The 26305-nt window shown below is 47.3% G+C and overlaps 1 protein-coding gene and 1 long non-coding RNA gene across 2 annotated transcripts in view; one reads left to right on the top strand and one right to left on the bottom strand.

Moving 5' to 3' along the window:
* Positions 1 to 2421, bottom strand: part of Sdk1 (sidekick cell adhesion molecule 1) — a 964506-nt gene extending 962085 nt beyond the window's left edge. The window contains exon 1 of the mRNA XM_076923544.1: positions 2178 to 2421. Coding sequence (XP_076779659.1) covers positions 2178 to 2421 — 244 coding nt within the window. The remainder of the gene's footprint in view (positions 1 to 2177) is intronic.
* A 2049-nt stretch (positions 2422 to 4470) lies between these two features.
* Positions 4471 to 12503, top strand: LOC143438048 (uncharacterized). The gene is made up of 2 exons (XR_013107146.1): positions 4471 to 5141; positions 11190 to 12503. It is a non-coding gene; the product is annotated as an uncharacterized LOC143438048 (long non-coding RNA).
* Positions 12504 to 26305: the final 13802 nt, after the last annotated feature.

Below are 26305 nucleotides of genomic sequence, written 5' to 3'. Positions count from 1 at the left end.
TACCAAGTGCAAACCAGATTCACTAATCTGTTTTAAAGACTCCATCAAAAGTCATGTTAACAGGATTATGCCTGTTTTTTTTTAATGTTATTTATTTATTTATTTATTTATTTATTCTGTTTTTAGACCAGCAACCTCCATGGGCAAGAGGAAGCTGACCAGCACATGCATGCTTCGGGTTTAAGCAGGGGAAATCCAGATTTAGGAGGGAAAGCTCTTTCGGGAGAGATTCCATCTCCATTTGCAAAAGGTCACCCAGAATCGGCAGATCCTCTTTCCTTCTTTCAGAGAACAGCTCCGTATTCCAAACAGAAGCGAAAGGAAGGAAACAAAGCTCGGAGGCAAAGCTGTGGGCTCTCAAAGTTTTGCTCCACGGAGTAGAAGGCGCCCACTCGCCCACTCGGGTGAAGTATCAGTACTGAGGGTAGGGGGCAGCCCTGGGGAGAGGGAGGGAAAGGGCGGCTGGTGGTGACTGGCACTTGATATTTGAAGTCCACCGCGGATGTCACTCATCCTTAACAAGACTCTGCGGTGCAGACTCAGATACGAATCAGCTCATGTTTAATCAGTGCAATAGGACGCGCTGGGCGTTCTTTGAAGCCTCAATGGCTTAGGGCTCGACTTTAAAGGTTCTTCCAGGGCTCCGATAATTTTTTTTAAAAAATTAAAAAAAAAAAAAAAAGGAAAGAAAAGAAAATGCAACACACAACACACAGGGCGCATTCTCCAGCTTCTCAGCTCCTCTACTCGGTGTCTGTGCGCTCTGATTGCAGCGCGGATTAGAGACACACCGCATTAACCCCTTAACTGCCTCCGGACCTAGCGCAGTCCTGACTCGGTGATTCAGAGAGTACGGAACCCTAAATGCTCGCCAAGTTCCAAACACTGCGCAGACGGGCACCCACAACCTCGAGGTGACTCCACACCGCAACCACAAAGTCTACCTTAGGGGATCCACCCCAGGTGGCGAGCACCCCAAGAGTCCACCCCAAAGACGTTAACTCCAAACAGCACTCATCTATATCTATAGAATCCAACCAAAGTGTGAGCACCCAGGGGTCCACGTCAGAGTTGTCCACTCCAGTAGTATACATCCTCAGTGTACACCCCCACGATATTTATCCCTAGCCCACTCCGGGCTGAACATACCCCACAGGATCCACCCCAGGAGTATCAACCCTAAAGTCCTCCGGGGATGTGTACTCGTATAATGTAGGAGATGATCGCTCAAACAGTCCATCCCAGAGGTGTGCACTCTAGAATTCACACCCCCAAGGCCTAGCCCAGCTGTGTCCATCTCTAAAGTCCACCCCAGGGATGCTCAGTCCTAATACAGTCTATCCCAGGTGACGCCCACTCCAAGACTCCAGTGTGCACCCCCACAGCCCATCCTAGGAGTGTGCATCCATAGTTCACCCTGGAGGTGTCATCCCAAGACTGTACAACTCTATAGCTCAGTCCTGAGGTATCTACCTGCAAAGTCACCTCAGTGATGTCCACCCATAATATAGTTCACCCCAAAGGTGTTACCCCAAGACTGTGCAGCCCTGAAACTCAGTCCAAAGGTATCTGCTCATAACAGCCCATCCCAGATGGTGGCCACAAAGTATACCACAGGGTGTCACCCCAAGATTGTGCACCCTACAAGCCCAGCCCATAGGCATCCTCTTGCAAAGTCACCTCAGAGATGTCCATTCATAATGCAGACCAAGTGGCGCTCAAGAAATCCACCCAAAGGTGTCACCCAAGATTGTGTACCCCTAAACCTCCGCCCAGAGGTATAACACTTGCAAAGTCACCTCAGGGATTTCCACTCATATACATCCCAAAGTACATCCCAAAGGTGTGACCCTACGAAGCCCTGAAACTCAGCCCAGAGGTGCCCACTCACAACATAGCCTATCCCAGGTAGCAACCACAAAGTACACTGCGGGGTGTCACCCCAAGATGGTGCACCCCTGAAGCCTAGCCCATAGGTGTCCACTCGCAAAGTCACCTCAGAGATGTCCATTCATAATACAGACCTGGTGGCGCCCACAAAGTCCACCCCCGGGGTGTCACCTCTGGCAGCGCGCGCTTCAGGAGTCCACCCCGGGATTGCGCACCCCTAAAGCCCACCCCGGGAAGCACCCACAAAGTCCACCTCGGGGGTGTCACGGCGTCAGGCCCGCACCTACCTTGCGCCAGCGCCCGCAGCAAGTGCAACTGGAGCAACAGCAGCGCCCACCACCCGCGGCCCGGCCTCAACTTTGCCTCCCGCCGGCCCGCACCGGGCCCGGGGGTCCTGGGCGCTGCGCGCAGCCCGGGGCGCTCGGGGTCGCAGTGGTGAGCGGTCCGGCTCCTCGGCGGCCGCCCGGGCCCCGCGCGCTCAGGGGGCGCCGCGCCTCCGCCGCCCGCCACCGAGGGCCGGGCGCGGGCCATGCCGCGGAGCCGCCACCCCCGGGCGCCGCGGGACGGGCTGGGCGGGCGGGAACGCGCAGACCCGCTGAGGCAGCGGCGAGCGCCGAGGGGCGGCGTCCGGGCTCCGATGAACAGCGAGCCGGGCCGAGGAGAAGTTGTCAGCGAGCGGGGAAATGCCCGGCACGTCGCCCCCGCTCCTCGCAGCCGCGCAGCGCCGGCCCCGCAGCGCTCTCTGAGGGGAGCTGAGCAGAACGCCTCTGCCGCCGCCTCTGCCGCCGCCGCCCCCGCCCGGCGCTGAGGAGAAAGTGCGCCCGCCCGCGCGCCGGCTCTCGCCTCGGCCGCCGCGACCGCCGCGCCCCATTCACAGCCCGGCCGCACGCGCCGCCCGCGCCCGCCGCCCGCCTCTGATTGGCCGAGCCCGGCGGCTCTCGCGCCTGGGACCCGCCCCCACGGCGCTCGCTTGTTTTCAAACTCGCCGCGCCCGCCCGCTTGCAATTTCGTGCCAGGGCCCAGAGCGACTTCCCGCGCCCGCTGCGCCCCCTAGGGACCCGCGGCGGGGATTGCAGCCGGCGCGCCGTCTCGGCACGCGCTTCCCCGGCGGGCTAGTCTGCGGGGCGTGCTCAGGCGGGCGGTGCCTGCTCCCTTGCCAGGAGCCCCCGGGGCTGAGCAACAAGCGTCGCGGGAGGGACGACACCAGGTGTGGCGGCCCCCTGGCACCGCAGTCCCAGCTGAACCCGAGGGAGCGGAGGGCCAGTGGGCACGCCCCTCCATGCGTCCCGGGAGCCTCCCAGCTTCCAGACAGGGACTCTGATGCCGGGATGGTTCTGAGCCAAGTTGCTGTCATTGCAAAAGAGAAAGGCGCGCGATCGAGTTTCCAGTTCCCAGCAACCGGAGGCACCGTGGGGCGCAAACGCGCAACCTATTCTGAGGAGTGAACATGGCTTTGGAAGAGGCGTCCAAGGTCATGCGTGGCCAGCAGGACCACAGCACAGGGTACTTCCCGCTGTGCGTAGGAAGATCTGGAGGAAGGGCCTCCAGGGGAAAGATTCCGACATCCCAGGGCCTGGGGAGCATGCAGGGGTGGAGAGGTCGGATGGGCGCGGACCCTCAGCAGCATGTGGTAACCATTAACTGAGTTTATGGGGTGAACTCAGCACGCTGGAGCCTAGAGGCTGGGATTTTTATGGGAGGGGAACTTGAGGGGGGGGGGATTATTAACAGTCCGGTCCTGCGTTTTTAGAAGTTGTCGGAGAGCTTGTGATGGAGTTTGAATGAGGTCATCTATGACTAGAAGGCCAAAGAGACAGGGAGTGTGCCCTGCCAGGGGCTGGCTCCCTAGGAAGTGTGTTGTGTCAACTTACTAGTGCTGTTGTGATTAATGGTTGTCCCTGCCAACAAAAAGCCCCAGGCGAGGGGCTGAGACTTGCGAGTTAGAGCCAATTCCTGTTCGCAGAGTCCCTGCACTGAACTGCCTCTTGATACATCTGAGTGTATTAACAGTGGGGAAACTGAGGCCCAGAGATAGTGACAGATGGGATTGGTGGGTTAAGAACTCTGAGGACCCAGTCTTTTTGCCTTTTGCCCTTTCCTACACATGCTACGAAAAAGCAAAGGTTATTCCTTTTTATTAAACGCATCCAAAATGTGCACTGCTCTCTGGGGAACCAGGGCTTCTAAATGGACAATGGTTGCTAGGGAAGAGAAGTGTCCCCTCAGCTATGGCACCCCGAGAACATGTGGGTTCTGACAGGAGTGGAGGAAGGTGGTATTTGTCATTTCTGTTGCCAACTATGTGGATTTCTACAGGCTTACAGGCGTATGTAAATGCCGGGAGAACGGATAAATGAGCAGTGTCTGCTGTGCTGGGGGGTGGGGCACGACGCTGGGACACTGGACTCTGGGAGCGCCGGGCAGCACCATCTCACCCACCAAACTGCTGTAACTGGTGTTTACAAAGGTGACGTGACCTGTCTAAGGTCAAGGGTGTAAATCTTACCCTCTCCACTTGTAAGCACCGCTGCTTTGCTCAGAGATGAAGGGTGGAGTGGGGTGGGGGCGGGGTGGGGCTGATTATGTACCTGGGAAGCGGAATTATCTGACCTAGTGGGTTAGCTCTGCTCTTCCAAGTTGTGAAATTTGAGCAAACTGCTGATTAAGTTTCTGGGGAAAAAAGAAGTTGGGAATAATTCCCACCTCACAAGTCTGTTGCAAGAAAATGACCTAATCCACACTGAGTAAGAACGCTGGTCTTCTCCCTTTCCCTGGTCCCATGTTGCAGTGCTTGTCAGGAAACACCCTTGCTCCACCGGTTCTGAGTTTCCCCTGTAGCTCAGCTTTCCCTATTACCTATAATATATATCTTTATACCCTTATAATGTGGGCACCAATGGGACGTTAGCAGCTTCTTGACTTTTGCATACTCCAGAAATGTCCACAGCGTTTTCCCCCCCTGTGATTTAGCTTGCAGTTAGCAGAAAGCTTCATGCAAACTTGCTTGCAAATGAGAAAAGGAAGTCAAGGTATGGTCGGTTTATGGGAGATCAAGATAGAAGACATTGCTGCTACAGAGAAGGTCTGGGGGGCCCCTCAGGGAAACGTTTTATTCCAGCATCATCCTGGAAAAGTAAGGCTCTATTACAGTCTCCATTCTATAGTGGAAGAAATGAAGCCAGGAGGGTTTAATACATGCAAACCAGCTGTGCTGAAGTCTGAGCAAGAATCTGGCTCTCCTGGGTCCTCCGGTAAGTCTTTTTCCCTGTCAGCCTGTATGCCTTTTACAGGACCCATTAGTCACTATCTGGAAGTCTGCTTGGATGATAGCTAGTCTTCCCCCACCCCGCCCCAATAATAGCAGTACGAAGAGAAGCCAAGCATGGTGCTACAAACCTATAATCCCAACACTTGGGAGGTTGAGCAAGAAGATCACAAGAGGCTAAGGCGGTGTCTCAGTGGGGAAGAGAGCATGCAGCATAATCATGAGGACATGAGTTTGAATCCCCGACACCAAACTTAAAAGCCAGATGTGACCATGGACACCTATAAACTCAGCGTTTTGGAGACTAGATACCGGGATGGCTGGGGCTTGCTGGCTACCAGCCTGATTGCAAGGGTCATCATCCAGACCACACACACATTCACACAATAAAATAAAATAAGATCTTTTTTTTAAAAAAAAAATGAAATAATGATACAAAAGGACCTGTTCCTAGTGCTAGGGAAAGGAACTAGTCAAGCAGACCTGTGGCATTTCTCCCATAACACCAATTAACCTTTCACCTTAATTTTACCGGGCTCAACAAGACCTCAAGAAATGAACGTTTTTATTTGTGAAGGTTCTCCTTTAAAACCGTTCTAGCTACATATTCCAGAACATCGATAACCATAATTCATTTTCCTCTTCAAAAATGAACTGTAAGCCAGACCTGGTGATGCAAACCGGTCACCCCAGCTACTCCAGAGGCTGAGGCAGAATGGCAGCATATTCAAGGCCAGGCTTGGAGCTTAACAACCCTGTCTCAAAATAAAAAGTAAAAAGAAGGCCAGGTTACATAGCTCAGTGGAAGGACCTGTGTCTAGCATACAGACAGGTCCTCTGTTCAAACACTAGCCCTGGAAGAAAAAAAAAAATGCTATAGCTAGCTCTACTTTCTAATAAAACAGAGTCCCCCCCCCCCCATTAATTACATAGGGAAGAACACCCTTCCCCAAAAGTTAGAATGGTCATGAAGACTATCAATGTTTTCCCCTCATTGGGTTTGTTTGTTTGTTAGGATAAGGTGTCATTTTGTAGGGCAGGCTGACTCATTCATGTGCCAAAATGCAGAACTCAAAATGTATGTCCTTCCTTCCCTCGCTGCTTCACTTGGCTAAGTCTTGTTACAATCTCAAGACTGGCTATTGTGAATAAAGCCCATGGAGCATCAACCTTACCTGGGGCAGATGCAAAGCCCTCATCAGCCCTGCCCTTAGACTGCTGGGTTAGAATATGAACTTAAGCAAGACTTCCAAATGGTCTGTTTCTTTTGTGGGTCACTAATTACATCTTTGTGCCCAAGGGAGGAATGGGTTTTGTTATTTTCATTAATGGTCCTGAGGATGAACTCAGGACCCTGTGGACGTTAGGCAGTCACTCTACCACTGAGGCACACACCCAGCCAGCCTTTGAAAATTAAATAAGATGATGAACAGGGCTGCTTCTTGCTCTCTTCTGCTCTTCTCTTGCTCTATCTTCTTATAGGACATGACATGAACAGAACGTTTTTTATAAATAATAGTGCTAGGGTTTTTTTTTTTTTTAAAGAAAATATGCAATTTCCTAAAACAATAATAGATGCAGATGTATATGAATTGAAAAGCATTATCATGGCGGGATTGGATGGGGCTGAATACAGCATTAATATCTATGTAAATAGGTTTTCTCTAATAATAAATATAAGAGTGCAGGATGCTCAGGGCCTGGAGAGATGGCTGAGCGGTTGAGAGCACTGATCTTGCTGGAAACCTGGGCTTAGGCTGCTCACAACTGCCTGTAACTCCAGCTGCAGGGACTCAACCCCCTCGGCTCTCTATGGGTGCCACACTCACATGAACAAATGCACACATATACACATGCTTAAAACAGAAATAAAAATCATTGTTAAAGGAAAGGAAAAACAAAGAGAAGAAAACGATTCAAGAAACACACAAAATACATTCCTGACAGCTGGGCAGTGGCAGTGCATGCCTTCGAAACCAGCATTTGGGAGGCAGAGACAGGCAGATCTCTGAGTTCGAGGCCAGTTTGCGCTACAGAATTCCAGGACAGCCAGAGCTACACAGAGAAACGTTGTCTCAGAAACAGACAAAATTCCAAGACTTTGGAGTGGACAAATGTAAGGGCCATTCTAGAAAGAAACCTAGACTTTACACTCACATTTGTTTCTTAAATTAGCATATATATTAGCATACATATAGCATATATTAAATGATTTTATTATGTCAGTTTTCATACATTGTTTTTGTTGATCCTCCTCCACTTCTCACCCCCAACCCTGCTCCTGTTGGCCTATCTATAGCTAAGTGTGTGTGTGTGTGTGTGTGTGTGTGTGTGTGTGCTAAGTGTTTGTGTGTGTGTGCGCGCGCGTGCGCGCGCGCGCATGCGCGCGCATGCGTGCGCGCATGCGCATGTGTGTGTCTGTACATGTGGAGAGCAGAGGTTGATATCTGGTGTCTTTCTCAATTGCTCTCCACATTGTACATTGATGCAGAGCTAGTCCATTTGGTTAATCTGACTGACCAGCTCGATCCAGGAGTCCCTGTCTCTGCCCCTGAGCATTGAAATTACAGGCAGGCCACTACTCCAATTTCATTAGTGCCTGGGATCTGAGTTCCAGTCCTTTCCCTCCTGAGCCATCTCCCATCCCGACTCCCACCTTCACTTGCTCCCGGCTAACTTTTAAATATGAATTACCCTGTCATAACACCTCACCTACACATAAGGCTTTTCATTTCAACATTGCTAACAATAGCTCCAAACAAGTAATATGGTACATTCATATGATAACTCTCAATGACTGTTAAGGAATAGTTTAAAGTGTTGAAGAATAGAATCTATGGCCCCAGTTGAGACAGCTATAACAGGGCTCCGGGAACATTCTGGAAGAAGGGACAGAGAGAATGAAAGGGCCAATGATGGAGAAGATGAACAACAAAAGGATGTCCTCTGCCCATGACATAGCCGTTCCACTCATGAACTCACTACAGCTGTGGTTATCCGCAGAAGACTCGCACAAGATCAGGTCCATCAACATTACGTCAAGAATCTGGGAGGAGGGTTGGAGAGATGGCCCAGCAGTTAAGAGCACTGACTGCTCTTCCAGAGGTCCTGAGTTCAATTCCCAGCAACCACATGGTGGCTCACAACCATTTGTAATGGGATCTGATGCTCTCTTCTGGTGTCTGAAGATGGCTACAGTGTACTCACAGATATAAAATAAATAAATCTTTGAAGGAGGAGGAGGGGGAGGGGGAGGAGGGGAGGGGGAGGGGAGGGGAGGGGGAGGGGGAGGGGGAGGAGAAGAATTGGGGAGGAGCCCTCCCGGAAGGACTGTTGGTGATTAATTCTTGTGGGAGGATTATCACATCCATCAGTAGTGTGGCCACTGGTAAATTGTCCTTGCTCTGCTGAATAACTTCCCAACCACAATGAAGCAAGTAAAGCTAAAAAATTCAGTGAGCTCATGACAGAAACAAGTCATGAAAGCAGGAGGGATGGTCAGGAGGGTTTCCAGCAGAGGGAGGAGGTGAGGAAGGGGGATGAGTGAAAATAGCCAGAATTTGTTATATGAGTATATGAATGAAATGATCAAACAATAAAAAAGGAAAGCAATAACAGTTAAAAAAAAAAAACAATTTTTTAAAAAAGTAGAGTTAAGAGCACCAATAAAGAAACATCCACTTTAGATAGTGAAAGGGTTTGGTTTTAAAAAAAAATCATTCTAGAACAAACAAATGTAGAATAATCCCAACTGTGTTTTTGTTTTTTTTTCTGAAAGAATAATAGCAACTCACAATAGGTTTCTCCAGGACACATGAAATTATATTTTTTTCTATACTGTTAATGTTTTTCAAATGTAAATACACGTCTTCAGAATGAATTGATAAAGCCTGTTTGTAAGAGACACATGGTGAGGAACCCAAGAAGTCATTTCTTACCTATATTAAGAAATATCCCTAATGGGTTCTCAGTGGTTCTTCTGAGAAAAATAATCCCCAATCCTATTAGAAGGCAAGTTATGACCCAAATGTGTCCTCACCTCCACATTGTGCCTCTCTCACGTGCAAACCATAGCCCCAGTTACATCCTGAGGGTTCCTCCCACCCGGCCCCTGTGGTCCTCTCTTGATGAGCAGGCTTCCCTCTGTGGCTCTCTCTCAGATGCCTGCCAATTGCTAATCCCAGCTCAGCCTCACCTTTGTTCTGTTGCCTGGCAACCTATTAATGAGCAAGTAGCAGCTCCAGGTGCTGCCTTTGAGTCCCAATGGGGTGTGTGCTCTGGTTCCCTTCGAGCCCACCCAGCCTGCTTCGAACATTTTCAAAAGCTGAAACCACCACGTGAAAGCTTCCTATGAGCGGTGCCATGAAAAGGAGAGAGACTAGAAATGCATGAACCCCCAAATGTCTATCGCTTCCTTTGAAGGGACCCCTCGGCTCCAAGGCATCCTTAAATAGGATGGAGCGGATCTTACTCACTTGTTTTTGAGACAGGGTTTCCTGAAACCCAGGTCTTAAACTTCCCATATAGCTGAAGCTGTCCTTGGACTACTGATCCTTCTGCCTGCACCTCACAAGTGCTGGAATGACAGGCTTGTGCCATCATGCCTCGCCTAAGAAGCATAGTTCCTTAAGGGACAGCTCCCCTCCTCAGTCTTACCAGCTCCAAACTACTGAACCATGAACTAGGAACCAGAGCACACCACCTGTACGTTGACAAGCCCTCCAGACAATCCCACTACACACTTGTTTGATCACTGTGGGTGGAAAGTTAACCCTCAATTGTCACTCTCAGAAAGTAGATTAATTGATTAATGATTGATTGATTTGATTTGATTGATTGATTCGAGACAGTGTCTTATCATGTAGCTCTGGCTGGCCCAGAACTGGCTCTGTAGACCAGGCTGGCCTCAAACTCACAAACATCAGCCTGCTTGCCTTCTGAATGCTGGAATAAAAGATGTGTGCCACTAGATAGCTTTTGTTAGTCATCTGAGTGGCACTAGCCCCAGTTCCCACAAGAGACAACGAATATAATTGCATGATAAACAAAAGCACATCCAGCTATCTAAGAATCATGCTACAGCCTTGAGACTCCAGGCAAGTGTTCCCAGGGACGTAATATTCTATGCTGAAAATGGCAGGGTGAGTAAAACTGAACCGGTCAGGTATGGTGGTTCATGCCTACATCCCAACACTTGGAAGCATGAGGGAAGATGGCCTCAAATTGGTAGCCTGAGCTAGGTACCAAGTTGCATGTCAGCCTGGGCTACAAAGTGAGACCATTTTCTCAAAGATCCAAAAGAAAACCTACTTTGATAGTATAGCTGGTTCACTAAGTGTAAAGGGCTTGCCTGGCCAGCGTGGGGACACATAAACTTGGTGAGCCGTGGTATACATCTGAAATGCTGGCACTGGAGAGATGGCAACAGGCAGATCTTTGGTGCTCACTGGTTGGTCAGTCTAATTTAATCAGTGAGCTCCAGGTAATGAAGAGATGCTGTGTTAAAAGACAAAAAAAAGATTTGAGATTAACCTCTGATCACCACACATACACATGTCTCGGCAAACATATATTCAGACACCGCACACAGAGAAACTTGCATGCACACATGTGCTGACTAGTTTGAGTTCCTGTCCTGACTTCTTTCACTGATACACTACAGTGTGGAAATATACACCAAATAAACCCTTTTCTCCCCAACTTACCTTTGGTCATGGTATTTCATTGAAGGATTGGATACCCTAACTAAGACAGAAGTTGGCACCAGGATAGTTGGGTCTTGCTGTGACAGAAATGACCACGTGGTTTTGGGGAGATTATAGACAGACTTAGAACTTTGGGCAAGAAAAGTCATTGAGTGTTCAAAGCTTGGTGGGCAGTTCTATGAGAGCTTGGAAGAAAAGTGTTGAGAGAAATGCAGATGAAGGTCTGGCTTGTGACATTTCAGAGGGAAGTTTGAGGGTTACTTAAAGACTATTGGGGCCATTGCATATTTGCTAGTTTGAATTAAGAATCTGCCATTCTGGTCCACCAGAGCTGAAGAGTCAGCTACAATTAACAAGAGTCCAGAACCACTAAAGCGAAACCTTTGCTTTACTGGGACAATTGATGCTGGTCAGCTGAAGCTAAGAAATCAACAGTGATTAAGAAGAGACCAGCATCATCGAGGTGAAATCTTCTGGGAACTGCTTCCTGGCGGTCAGCACACAGAAGCTGTGTTCCAAAGGCAGCCGAAGTTATACCTGGGGCTGGCAGCTGAATTCAGGAGTGTGAGAGTCACCCAGGTGGTCCTGGTTTTGAAGGCATGAAAAGGGTCATGGAGCACAGCTGAGGCTTGGCACTGTGAGAGGCCAGGAGAGGCCATTGATGAAGATGCAACCTCAGCGGCAGCTGAAGACTCAGAACTGAAGGGATCATACAGAGAAGCTGAGGCTTGGAACCATGACAAGAACCTATGAAAGGCTACTGATGAAAGTGCAGCCCAGTTACAACAAGGGACCCCAGCAGTTCTGGAGATGCCAGAGCCATGGAATGACCACCAAGAAGAGCATCAGTTGTGAAGTGGAAGACAAGCTGTGTGTGCTGCAGAGGGCAGAGCGAGAGAAGTGACCAGGCGTTTCGGAATTGCCCAGAAGATCCTGAGTGGAATGGGACATTGAATATCTACATTGTTGGAGTTTTTGCTTTCCTTGATTTGCTTGTGACTCTGGCCTGGTTCTTCTCTCTTGAAGTAAGAAACTATTTCATTTATTTTTGATTTCATGGGAGCCCACAGTTGAGAGACATTGGATTTTAAAAGACTCTGAATTTTTAAAGAGAATGGATATTTTTAAAAGCCTGAATTCTTTAAGTGTTTTCATGTTTAAAGACTTTGGAATGTTTGTAATGTAATGTTGATGTTAATGTGTGATTTGGGGGGCATGGAAAAGAAAGGAAAGGTTGTTAACAGTGATGTGTTTGTGACAAATTGACAAGGGGTCACTTGTGCCGAGTAATTTTAGCTCAACTTGACACAAGCTAGAGTCACTGGAGAAGAGGAAGCCTCAGATGAGAAAAAGCCACCATAAGATCCAGCAGTGGGCAAACCTACAGAGCGTTTTCTAGTGTTTGATGTGAGAAGGCTCAGCCCATTGTGGGTGCAGCCATCCCTGGACTGGTGGTCCTGGTTCTATAAAAAATCAGGATGAGCAAGCCATGGGGAGCAAGCCAGTAAGCAGCACTCCACCATGGCCTCTGCATCAGCTCCTGCCTCCTGCTTCTGCCTTGTGCGAGTTCCTGTCCTGACTTCATTCAATGATAGACTGTGAGGTGGAGATGTAAGGCCAATAAACCCTTTCCTTCCTCAGAACCCTTTTGGCTATGGCCTTTCATCCTAGCAATATTATGCCTAACCAAAATACCACACATACAAAAAATTCAGAATAATAATAATAACAGTAATAATTAAGGCAAAAAAAAAAAAAAAGAGCAAAAGGGGTCACAGTGGAGGAACAGCACATGCAGATGCCCAGTGTTTGAATTTTACAGTGAGGAAGATGAACAGCCAGAAAGAGTGATGTTTGGGCTGAGCTAGAGGTGGAACCCAGGGCCTCAAGCCAGCGAAGCAAGCATTTTCACCTTGAGCTACATATGCCCCCACTCCCAAGGACTTTAAACAACATGATCAGAATTATTTTTAGAAAAATCATTCAGGCCATGGACTGGCTTGGGGTTGGAACCGATTAGAAGCCAGGAGACCTGCTAGGAGGCCATTGTCACTGTTAATTAGGAAGGAACAGTAGCAGCCAGGATGAAAAAGATGGTGCGTCTTCAGGAGCTGCTGAAGAAATAGCATCCACAGCTAAGGGAGGGCATGCTACAGGGGAATGGTTGACTCTGGCCTTAAGAGCATCCTGTGTTCTCAGCTAGAATCTGGCTCTTTCGCTTAAGAAAGAAGAGGGCAGGTAAGAAGAGATGAGGACTCAGAAGACAGTGGACGATTTGATTTTTCAACCCGTTGACCTTTTAAAATTAATTTTTGCATGTGCATGTGTGTGAGCTATAAGTACAGATGCAGGCATGTGTGTACTCAGAGTGTGTGTGCATGTGTGTGAAACGTATGTGCACATGCACATACATGTGTGTACTCAGAGATCAGAAGATGACATCAGGTGTCTTCCTCAATCATGTTCCTCTTTAGTTTTTGGAAACAAAATCTCTCACTGAACATGGAATACAACTAGACTGAGCTGGCTAGCCAGTGAGTTTCAGGGATCCTCCCGTCTCTATCTCTTCAGACACAGTCAACGCACCCAGAGTTTTCTGTGGGAGCTCAAGACCTGACTCACATCTTCATGTTTGTATGGCAAGCACTTTATCAGCTGAGCTATTCCCTCAGCCCTGAGTCGGTTAAGCTTTGCACACAGATGGGATCACTAGACACGTGGATGTTAGAGCGAGTCACATCTGAGAAGCAAACAAGAAACTAAGTTCAGTGTGTACCAAAGCAACAGTGTGCAGAATTAAATGCTGGAAAGTGATCTCTGGATATAGTGACACCAATGCTCTCATGGTACACAGAACATCGACATTGGTAGGAGACTGCACCAACCCCAGGGGACCGAGAAATGACCAGGGAGCAGGGCTGACAATGTAATAGACATAACACGAAGACAAGGAATATGATTGTTGGAGGAATTTCCTACAGAAAGGGGCACTGATGGTACAGGTTCCAGCCTTGAGCATGTGGGAATATCCTGTGACAAAAAAGTTCGGCTCAGGCAGGGGGACAGTGGTGAGATCACAGCTACATCACAGTTATCAGGGGAAGGCCTGGGAAAATGGCCACTGAAAGCAGGAAAAGCTGTGTTCAGATGCATGCTAAGTACCCACATTGAAAGCAAAACAAAAAAAAAAAAATGAAAAATCATCTCTTTAAACCCAGCCTTGGAGCTCTCTGAAGCTCACTGACCAATGACCAGTCTACAAGCCAATGAGCTTCAGGCTTAGGGAAAGACTCTGTCTCAAAAAATAAAGGTGTCAAGTGATGAGAAAAATACATTTAACATTGACCTTGACCTTGGAGCACCACACATGTGTGTAGCATGCATATAAATGCATAGACATGGACACAAAGCACACACAAGCATCGGAGGTTCCCCCTCCCTCTCCCTCCCTTCCTCTTCTCTCCTCCTCACCTATGCCACTGAATGTGGGAAGACACTTGTCAGCCTTAATGGTAGAAAAGGATGGAGATGTTTTGAAAGATTTTCTTTAGAGAGAGGGGAAAAAAAATCTCAGCAACATATCCAACAGATGTCTTTCCTCTGATTTTCAGCAATTCAATTCTCCTACATTCCTGAATAAGAGAAAGCATATTTTTGCATCACCCTGGGACACTAAACATTTGTTTTCCTATAACAGGGGAGATTCAACCTGGAGATTTCACGTATGCTAAGCAAGTATTCTACCATTCACCCACATCCCCAGCCCCTCACTGGGGGATTCTAGGCAGGGGCTCTACCACTGAGCCACGCCCCCATCCCCTCACTGGAGGATTCTAGGCAGGGGCTCTACCACTGAGCCACACCCCAGCCCCTCACTGGGGGATTCTAGGCAGGGGCTCTATCAATGAACCACACCCCAGCCTCTCACTGGGGGATTCTAGGCAGGGGCTCTACCACTGAGCCACACCCCAGCCCTTTTGATATTCTAAATCAGTTTCCTATGGCCACCCACCCTAGAGGATTAGAGCATGAATTTAACCCCAGTACTGTATTCTGTTTTGGGGGACTACAAAGATAATAAAGATTCCTATGAAAACACCTTATAGAGCTCTTCAGGAGCACACTGTTCAAGAGAGGACATTTTTAAGTTAAATGAATGAGAAATGTTTTTTAGTCTTTTTTTTGACAAAAATCCCAGAAGTGGGGTTCCCAGGGCAGGAAATAACACCTGTGACTGACCCCGAGTCTAAGCATACGGCCGAGACAGTGAGCTCCCCTGTACCATCTCTCAGGATCATTCATTCTACCAGAGGAAGATGCATGTTAGTTAAGAGGTCTTGTTTATATTGACCTGTAACCAACCTTCCTGCAGCTTCCAGTCTTTTGTCTTCATTCATACTCTCGTGCTTCATCCAAGTGACATCACGGTCCTCTGGTACCTAGAACACCACATGCAGTACCATAGGCAGGAAGCATGCACTGATAGGGTTAATAGTAGAAGGGGCTCTCATTACAGATAGTGAGGAGTGGTCAGGGTAGCAGTTACGAGCACATGCTTCGTCTCTTCAAGAACTCTTGAATTCATTTCCTGGTACCTGTATCCAATGGCTCACTACTGCGGCAGCTTCAGCTCCAGGGTGTCCGAGGCTCTCTCTCGGCCTCTGCAGGTGCCTGCAGTGCCCATCCACCTCCAGAGACACATGCACATACCTCAAATAATTATAACAATTGTGAGAACAAGGTTGTTCAAGTCAGAGTCTCACATATCCCAAGCAGACCTTGTCCTCTTACTATGTAGCTAAGGGGGACCTTCAACTTTCAGTCCTTTTTCTTCTACCTCCCAAGCTCTTGGATTACAAAGCATGCACTAGCCAGTCTAGTGGCCTTCTGCAGTGTAAATCCCCAAGCTTCCAGCTTGCCAGGAGGCACTCTATGTTCAGCCTGTGAGGACTGGTCTCACCCAGCTTCATCATGAAACTGAAGATATTTTTAAATCTTTGTCTGTATGAATGCATGGTGTGTGTGTGTGTGTGTGTGTGTGTGTGTGTGTGTGTGTGTGTGTGCATGTTTGTGTGTGTGTGTGTGTGTGTGTGTGTGCATGTGAGCATGCGCATTCAGAGGTCACAGAACAACCACCTTGTTTGAGTCAGGGTCTCATTTCCTGTTGCATATGCCAGGCTAGTTGGCCCATAAACATCTGAGTATTCTCTTGTCTACCCCCTGACTTCCTACAAACACTGGGATTACAGACGTGCACCACCATGTGTTGTTTCACCTATATCCTCAGGATCCAAACTCAGATCCTTGAACTCGTGGTTAAAGCACTTTACCCACTGACCCGTCTCCCTATCCCTAAACTGATTTTTAATTCAGCCCACCATTTGCCAATTTTGAATAATCTGAAACTCTTCTCTAGGCTTCAGTTTTTGTCACCCCAAAGTGTGGTGTCAAATAATCACTATACCCTATCCTAAGGGGGCCATATCAGGGTAACAACTGGGAACTGGAATCTTGGAACTTCTTCGCACTCATGCCTGGTGATTCAGCTTGGTTACTAGCAGACTCCTCAGGGACTGTCAACCACTTGCTTATATGAGGCTGCCCCCTGTGTTTGAGAGTGAAACTCCTTCCACACAGGCATGTATTTGAACACTTGGCCCACAACAGGTAGCTCCATCTAGGGAGGTTCTGAGCCCTTTGTGGACAAGGGGGTCACTAGGAAAGAACCTTGAAGATAATATTCTCTTCTGGATCCTGCCTGAGATCTTGCTCGGGTCAGCCATGATATGAAAAGCAGCTGCTACAAGCTGCACAAGCCGAGCCGCTGCAGCCGCCATAACTTCCCTGCCACGGTGACTGGATACCTACAAAACCAGCCAAAATGAACCCCTTCCCCAAAAAGGGGAGTGGGTGGGAAGAGGAAGAGGAAGGTCTCAGCCCACGATGGCTGGATACTGAGAAGGAATACCTTGCAGAGCATGCAGAAACCTTATAACCATCTCTGGCTTTCTCTAGCCTGCATGCAAGAAGAGAGGTGCATAGGTATATTTCTTTTTGTTTGGTTGGCTGGGTTTGTACATTAGTATGTGTGTGCATGTACACATGTGAACATGCAGAGGCCAGAGGTCAGCTTCAGCTACCATTCCTCTGAAGCACTGCCCACCTTGTTCTTTGAGACTGTCTCTCGCGTTCTCCTGGAGTTCCCCTATTAGGCTAGGGTGACTGGCCAGTAATTCCACAGGGAACCACTTATTGCTGTTGGGATATGGCATTTAAGATCCTTAAACTTACCATGACAGAGACTCCCCAGTCCTAGCAGTGACACCCTCAACCCAAGGTCTCCAAGAAGATATCGGCACAATGGCAAAGAACCTCACTTGGATTGCAGCACGCTATCCACTGGACATAACTGCCTCAATGCCTCACCCACTGCCAGTACCTTGTCCAAACTGTGGACAAACAGGACACCAGACTTGCCTCAAAGTCAGTCTCCCAAGTTCCTCCTCCACCGGAAGGCCTCTCAGATTTGCTGGGCCTGACAGCCAAAAACTGATCGTACCCTGGGACCTGGGACCCCAACTAAGCCATCGACTCGGCAGGAACCTAGTAGAGTGTCTTTCTAGGTAATGAATAGGTTTGTCATTTTAATTGATACTTAGGCCATTTGGAGTCTACCTCCTGCTTACTGAGGTAAAATGTTTCTTTCTTGGGTCTCTGGGGCGTTTGAAGACTAGTCTAGTAAAAGAAGTAACATTTTACTGTTCCCTTCTCTAAAGGAACTCACTTTACAAAGACTGCTTCCAGTGATCAACCACCTCTGACTCATGGTGAATAATTGGATAGGAAAAAGTGTAGTTTAACATTTAGGTGAGGTCCGAGGATACGAAAGCTTCTAAGAAAGTGTCTGAGGGTCTAAGAAAGCGTTTGAGGATCTAAGAAAGCGTTTGAGGGTCTAGTGAGGTGCTTGGAGGTTGGTTGTGAAGGTTGGAGGATGTGAAAACTTGACTGGAAACAGGAAGTGAGTTAGGGTACGTGGGAGGAAGGAACATGCCTCAGATTTCTCCCCTCACTGAGCTACTGTCGTTTTGAGACTTCAAAGTCCAGAGCGATAACATTAAGCGGCGGTAATACCAACAAGTCTAAAATTTATCTCTTTTTTGTAATCTTAAAAGATTCCTATAAGCTTCAGGGAATTCACTTGGATCCACCTCTCACGGGTCAAATGGATGCCAGATAAGCCCTGTCAATCAACAGCCTGTTTCCTTCCCTACCTGCCTGTCCCTGAGGGTGGGAGCCCTCCCCCTTTCTCTGTTTTTGGGACTTCCCCCCACCCCAACCTGCCAAGTTTATCACTGTAAAGTTTCAAATGTACACCCAAGACAGATTTTCTCCCTAAACTCCTTAACTTCTTCTTCTGTTGTCCGTCTAATTAAAGTCAAAGCCTACCACTGTCCGGATAGCTTTCTGGGCTTGACATAAGATGAAGGGCTCCCTTCACTAGCAGGGCCTCTCCTTCTCTGACCTTGTCTGGGGGGTTAAAAAAGAAAACCCACACATCTCTACTTGCAGAGTGTCATGTAAACTTGGTTAAGATTATAGGTTCAGCTTCCTTTCTTTGGATAAGAACCCGTTCAGCCCGCACCTGAGAGTCCTGAAATGCTTTTCCATGCTAATGAGACACTTTGGCACTGTAAGCTTTTAGCCAACGACCTTTGCCCATCCTGGATGTTCTAACCCTGGTTCCCAAAACTGTATAAGCTTTCAATCACCCTTAAGTAAAGTTGATGTCTCCCTGCAACTGGTCCTGGTATGGTCATTTACCTCACACACTCACAGGGCCTCCGAACCCCACCCCATCTGTTGTCTCAGCTCCCTTTGCCCTTTGGCCTATGAGCCCTGGGGGCAGGGAGGGTCACATTCTGCTCCTAATATATATGTATCTGTTCCAGCATCCTGCCAAGTCCAGGTGCTTCCTGGAACCTCCATCCAGTACGGCTCCAAAGTGGCTACACACAGGTGCTTCAACTGGGTTGCTACCCCCAGATGGTCCCATAACCTGAAGAGCAAATAAGACAACCTGCTCTTCTAAGACTTGGACAACATTTTAGCTTTTCGCCCTGCCCCCATAATGGTACCCTGGTGTCAGCAGGAAGCAATCATGGATGATTATGCTGCTCCTTATTCATGTATTATCGACAAAAGGCTAGGATGTTGGGATTGGCCTGGGACAAACAGTTGAGGTGCATATTTAACATGCCAAAGTGGACCTGGCTTTCATGCTCTCCCAACATCCATCAGTCCCTACCTGGTACACCCTGCCCTCTACCCTGAATTTTCCAGCCTTGGTTCTGGACTTCCCTTCCCTCAGAGACTCTTCCCAGTATAATCCAGGCATTTTGGTCTCTCTGTCCCCTTCTCTCTTCTCTCCCCCTCTCTGCATTTTCTTTCCCTCTACATGTGCATGCTCTCTCTTTCTTTCTCTTCCCCCTCTCCTCTGTCTCCTTCCCCACGGTGACTTCCCTGGCCTCAGTCACTGGGACCAGGGAACCTGCCTGAGAGCGGCTTCCCAATAGACCTGCTTTGATATACTCTAATCTGGCTTGAATTGGTTCATTCCACCAGTGGGGAATAACTTATCAATTGCCATCTCCCCAGTGCCGGGGATTGCAGCATGTGCCACCACATGTGACTGGGGATCAAACTCGGGTCCTCATGACATGAATTTACCAACTGAGCTGTCTCCCTAGATCCTGGCTTCTGGAGACAGGGTCTTACTCTATGGTATAAGTTGGCCCAGGAGTGAGTGACTATGTAGCCCAGGCTGGCCTCCTCCCTCAGGCTCCCCAGTGCTGGGATTATAAATGTGGTCTGCCATGCCACACTTAGACCCTGCCACTGCTTGTGGAAGAAAACAAGGCCAAGTTACAGAGTAGCTGACGAAGATGCAGCCGACTTCAGAAAGAATCATCTGCTGCAGATCTTCCTGGAAAGTTCTCAAAAGTTCCTGGAGGACGGATACTTTGGTAGGTCTTAAGATCTGCATTGGAGGCTGGTGAGATCACACTGTGCACGGGAAGGCAAGGCCTCCCACCAGGTGAGGGTGATGGGTTCATTAAGTTTCCTTAATAGCACATGTTTAAGCGTAGCCCTCAATTACTTAGGCTATGATTGTGCTTGGAGACAGGGTCTTTTAAGAGGTGGTTAAGTTAAAGTCATTGGGAGGGATCCTAATCCCCTCTGACTGGTGTCTTTACATGAAGAAGCCATTAGGATGGAGATAAGCAAAAGGAGCCTACAAACTCACAGGGAGAAAATGGCATCAGGCAGGCTAAGGAGAGAGGCCTCAGAGGAAGCCAGCCCTGTCCACGTTATCATCTTGAATGTGGACTTCCACACTCTGAGACTGTAGGAAAATCACTGCTTGCTGTTTAAGCCACCAAGACCTGTGTCTCATTTGAGTGTCCCTAGCAACATGGTACAGTGAGGTACGAGGTACCTTTAGCCATTAATAGTATAAGGCCTGCCATTCTTGCTTACCCTACCTATGCTATAAATCTGTCCATCCATCCATCCATCCATCCATCCATCCATCCATCCATTTTTCTTTCAGTTTACCAATAAATCTATTTATCCCCCCATCCATCCTCTCACCAATCCATCTGTCTTAGAATCTTTACATACCTGTGCTCTGGGTGTTTAGTTTCTATAGGGACATTTATATGGATTTTTCAGTTATGGCAACTTTACATGCAATTTGCTTTTTAACTACTCATGATTCTCCCTCCCCGATTATGAGGCTTAGGGTCCTTGAAGAGAAGTGTAGAGATTGGGTTACGCTTTTTAACCTTTCAGTCTTCCATGTTATATTCATGTAGAAAGTTAATTTATTCCATCACTATGAAAAGTCACTAGCTCAACAAGGTGTGTGACTAGAGGGTCACATAAGGACTAGAGAGAGTAGTTAGGTGAGTGAGTATATGAATGTATAAGTGTGTGTATGTGTGGGAGTGTGTGTGTGTGTGCAACAGAGAGATACAGAGAGTGTGTGTGTGTGTTAACCTCATACTCTTTGGCCCAAAATAAACATCAACAAATTCATAGTTAAAATAACTAAAAATAGGAGTCTTCATATGTACAAAGATGTCCATCTCTACGCTTTGTTAAGAGAGAAAAGTGAGAAGCAATTGGGGCTCAGCACTTAAGAGCACCAGCTGCTCTTCCAGAGGACACAGGTTTATTTCCCAGAACCCACCTGGCAGTCACAACTGTGTGTAACTTCAGTTCCAGGAGATCTGGCACCTTCACATAGGTATACATGCAGGCAAAACACCAATGCAAATAAAATAACTAAATAAATAGTTAAATAAGTAAATCTTTAAAAATAAATAAGAGGCAATAAAAATATCCAATAATGAGAATAATATTTGTTATGAAATAATAAAATTAATATTTCCAAAGGATACCTGATAATGTGGAAAAATGATCAAAATCATGTTAGGTGGGAAAATTATGTCATTTTCATTTATAATATTTGCAGTATATGCATATGGATGGATGAGTGGGAGAGTAGGATGGATGGATAGATAGATGAATGAATGGATGAACAGACAGATGATTGGATGGATGGATAAAAGGATGAGTGGTGGGTAGAATGAATGAATGAATGAATGAATGATGTGGATGAGTAAATGGATGGGAACGTGGACAGATGGAAGAATAGATGAGTGGTTGGACACACTGGTAGATGGATGGATGGGTGGATGGATGGATGGATGGATGATGGACAGACAAGTAAGTGTGGGGATGGTTAGACAAATGGGTGCATGGGAGGGTGGATGATGGGTACACTGGATGGAAGGTGAATGAATGAGTGGTAATATGGATGGATAGATGTGTGTATACGTGTACACCACGTGGATGGATAAGAAAAGATGTACCAAAATGTTAGTGGTGGTCATTCCTGTGCAGGATTGTAGGCATTCTTTTCTTTCTTTAAAAACTTCTGAAACCAAATGTGGTGATACACACCTCCAATTCCAGCATCTAGCAGGCTGAGGCAGGAGGATCAAAGCCTCTACATGGGCTGCATAATGAGATCCTCTCACAATAATGTGAAATGATAAAATGTCGTAGTTTCTAAGGCTTTCGAAAGGAGAACATTTCACTTTATAATATATAAGAAGTAAATCATATGCAGTGCAATGTGGAATAAATTTATAATCCTAACAAGCCAGCATAAAAGACACATCATCCAGGTCTCTTATTTACAAGCTGTAGGCCTAGATTGGGCAGGCTTAGAGCCATACTAATTTATTCCCCAGCTATAAAGTCCCTTCTTACTTGCTGTTTCTCCTGGCCGCACAGTCCTGGTCCATGGTGGCTTCCCCCACCTTCATTTTCCTCTTTTTCTCCTCTACCTGTTCCCTCTTCACTCTAACCCCAAGCCCCACCTTTCTCCCTCCACTGCCCAGTCATGGCTCTAGCCCTTTATTGACCAATTGTGTGAGAGATTTACAGGACACCACTTTGTGTATATGAGGCTCTGCTCACCTGGAAACAATCACATCTTGAGAAAGCAGTACTTAGCATTAGAACCAAGCCACTGCAATGCTACGCTTCAGTGTGGGGGCCATGTTGGCACTCATTCCCCCAGACTAGGCTGAGTTCTTGGCAATGCCCATTTCAGTACTGTTGCCTCTCCCCAGCCCTCCTTCCACCCCACCCTCCCTCTCCCCATCCTCTCAGTGAACACCACAGCCAAGACTGCCTCTGGCCTGGGTGGTCTTACTCTGAGAATGACAGTGGCACCACAGAACATTTGGTAGGAACACAGAGAAGCACAATTGAAAGCCGGAAGGGGTTTGAAACACCATCGAGTCCAAAACAGTTATTTATCCTGATGTCAGATAGAAAAGCAAGAAATGTACGACAGAACATTCCGGTTTGCCAGAATAAGCCATTATGGGTCTCTCACCCATGAAGTTGCCTGAGTCATTTTGAAACTATTTGTATTTCCAAGCCTGAACCATTTCCATAAATCTGTGACTCCCGGTGTGAGGCCCAAGCTGGGGGATGGAGTTTAATAGAAATGCATGTGAGGAAAGCCTCGCCTCGTGGCTACTTCCTTGCTGCTTCTGTGCTCCAGAGGAGCCCATAGTCCTTGGCTAAAGCTAGGTCAGTATGATATATAGGACAGAAATGGTTGGCCAGCCCTGCATCAGCCTGCCATTGTAGCCGTGTATTCAGAGCCTGGCTGTTTGTGAGGAAAGATGTGCAAACATGTGCAGGTGCACACATCTGTGCCCATACAGAGGCCAGAAGCGGCTGGGTCCCCTGCTCTGTAACTCTCTGCTTCCTTTCTTCCAGACAAGGTTTCTCACTGAACTGGGAGGTTTAGGCTGACAGCCATGGAGCTCCCCTGCCTCCGTTCTCCACCTCCCACAGTACAGGGGTCATGGGCACATGTAACCACACACGTGGTTTTCTTTGTGGATGCTGGGGATTCTAACCCTGGTCCTTGGGCTTTCACAGCAAGCGCTGTTACCCGCTAAGCCATCCCGACCCGCCCCCAGCCCTAACATCTTATGCATTCAAGAATCCCACAGCGCACAGCACAAGCATCAAACAGATCAAGTTGGCATGCTCTCCACAGAGGTCTGAGCAAAGAAATGGCATGATTAACATTGAGCAGCCACGGGTGGAGGCATCGTTAAGAAGGGAGGTCTTTGGATTGGGAGTTAAACAACACGGGCAATTCATGAGACAGTGGTGATCACAGTGGAGAGCAGAATAACAGTCAAACGAAGTTACAAACAAGGGCCAGCAAAGTCCCGGGAAAGGATACAGGGTACCAAGAAGGCTGTGGAAGGCAAGGCATCTCAGAAATCAGAGAGATAATGAGCTATGTCATTTGATGGCCGTTCTGGGCTGATGTGTTCCGACTGTAGCCTGCAGTTCCTCTTCCGTCTGTCCTTGGTTCACAGACGATTTTCCCCCAGGAAGCACTGTCAGGGTTTGCCCCGAAGCGGCTCATTTTCCAGTTTCTTGCCCAGTCACTCAGCCCTGAAGACCTCTGACATCCATCTCCATTGGCCTGGCCTTCTACCACCCAGGAAGGTCCAAGGTCATGCACTGCAACTCGGACTTCACTGGGCATATTTTGTTTCAGAGTGCTTGCAAAAGTGTCAGTGGGGACCATTTCCAATGACCCTCTCTGTTCCCTGCAGCCGGCTCAGCCCCGACCAGAACAGCTTCTTTTTCCAGTATCATTTACTTACCCGTTTCATCAGCCCACACTGCTTCCTCCCACTACTCTAACTAAAGGTTTAAAAGTGGACTTTGGCGCAGCTCTTGGAGAATCTAGCATATTATTTCTATAATATGAGCTCCTGACCAGGGATCTGGTTTACTCCCTGTAAGAGCTTTTACTAGGCCTGACTTTCCTGTCCCCAAATAATGGAGCTTTCTTATGGAGGTAGCTGAATAAGCTATTTATTCTGAGTCACTGTCTTCTCTAGAACAGAAATGACATCTACTTGACTGTTCTGAGTCCTTCCTGGGTGGACAGTGTCTCCACTAGGTTCGTTTTCCCCAATGTCCTTGGCTCTTAGAGAGAATAGTCTAAAAACACTGTGTTTTCAGTGGTATAAAGAAGACCGAAGAGGCCTAAGGAAACTTTCCTTCTTAAACTCTCTTCTAGCAAAACATTTGCACCATCTACAATATTCCATGAAAATGTATTGTCTTAGTTAGTTTTTTTTTTATTGCCACCATTATACCATGACCAAGGCAATGTATTAAAGAAAGCATTTAATTGAGAGGTTTGTAGCCCCAGAGGGTTTGAGTCATCATGGTGGGGAGCATGGCAGCAGGCAGGCATGCATGGCTCCTGAGAGCTTGCATCTGATTCAAAAGCAGAAGACAGAGAGAGAAAGAGAGAGAGACAGAGACAGAGACAGACCGACAGATAGACACATAGACAGATAGACAGAGCGAGCTAAGAATGACATGGGCTTTTAAAACCTCAACCCCATCCCTAGTGACACATCTCCTCTGACAAGAACATACCTCTTACTCCTTCCCACCAGTTGGGGACCAAACATTCAAACACATGAGTATATGGCAGCCATTCTCATTCAAACCTCCACATTCTACTCACTGGCTCATGGCTATACCATAATGCAGAATGCATCCAGACCAACTTCAAAAGACCCCATAGTCTTTCAGAGTCTTAACAAAGCTTAAAAATATAGTCTCCTTTGAGACTATATTTTTATAGTCTCAAAAAAATATATTGTTTGCTTTTCTTATAGCAAAAAAGCAAACAATATATTTACAACATGTAGTGGCACAGAACGTACATGTCCATTCCAAAAGGGAGGAAAGTGAGCACAGTGAGGAAATACTGATCCAAAGCAAGACCAAAACACAGCAGGGAAAACTCACATCCTCTGGCTCCAAACCTGATGTCAAAGAGCTTTGTTGGCTCCACCCACCCAGCGTTGCTGACTGCAGCACACCTCTTTCTTTGGGCTGGTTCCACTCATTGACTGCTGCTCTCCTTGGCAGGTATCCCACAGCACTGGCATCTCCAACATCTAGAGGTCTCCAATACAATCCAGGATTCACTCTCATAGTTTGATGCAATGGCTTCTCCTGGCATTCATGAAAGGATTCCCTTGTCACCTGTCTGGTCTTAATCCACTTTCCTTTAACTGTGGAGGAAGATGGTACATCTCTGTTCTTCATGACTCTAAAGCTAGAACCGAGTGGTTGAGACTGACAAGTTCTGCTGCCTGCTTGGGAGGGAACCTGGCCCACATTTTGAATTACATTTGCATCAGCTTTGATTTGACATTGCTCTTTAAGAATGAATGATTCCTTGGGCCTTTTCTTCTCAAGAGTTGAGGGATTAGCTGGGTGGGGTCTCACCCAGGGCATCCCTCCCTGTATTCCATTTCTTCAGAGGCCTTTCTTTAAACTTATCTCTTTGAACACAAGACTTGTGGCTCCAACATTAACTTTTCTTGTTTTCTTTAGCTCCTCAATTTGTATTTTGTATTTCTTCTTTGTCTTGCCAGCTCCTTTTCAATTGTAGACCTGCATAAGAGTATTATCAACAACCACGCAATAGTCAATATTAGGTCATCTGGAAATCTCCTTTGCCTACATAATTATTCCAAAATTTTTTTCATTCAGCCTCAAGCAGATTCTTCAGACAAGGTGAAAAGACGACCATATCCTTTGCTAAAATATCACAAATAAAAAGAATTACAAATAAAAAAAATAAATTAATGTTTAAGAAGCAGTCCACCACGTATACGGCATAGCACAGAAGCCACTCTGAAAGGAAGTGGTAAAAGAAGCCAACCAATAGAGTGATACCAATCCCCAGAATTCTATAAAACCTAATTTTTGGTTCTCCAAATCCACTCTTGGGAACACA

Source organism: Arvicanthis niloticus, chromosome 24 (genome assembly GCF_011762505.2).
Source record: "Arvicanthis niloticus isolate mArvNil1 chromosome 24, mArvNil1.pat.X, whole genome shotgun sequence".
Taxonomy (NCBI): Eukaryota; Metazoa; Chordata; class Mammalia; order Rodentia; family Muridae; genus Arvicanthis; species Arvicanthis niloticus.
This window is presented reverse-complemented; position numbering and strand designations above follow the sequence as displayed.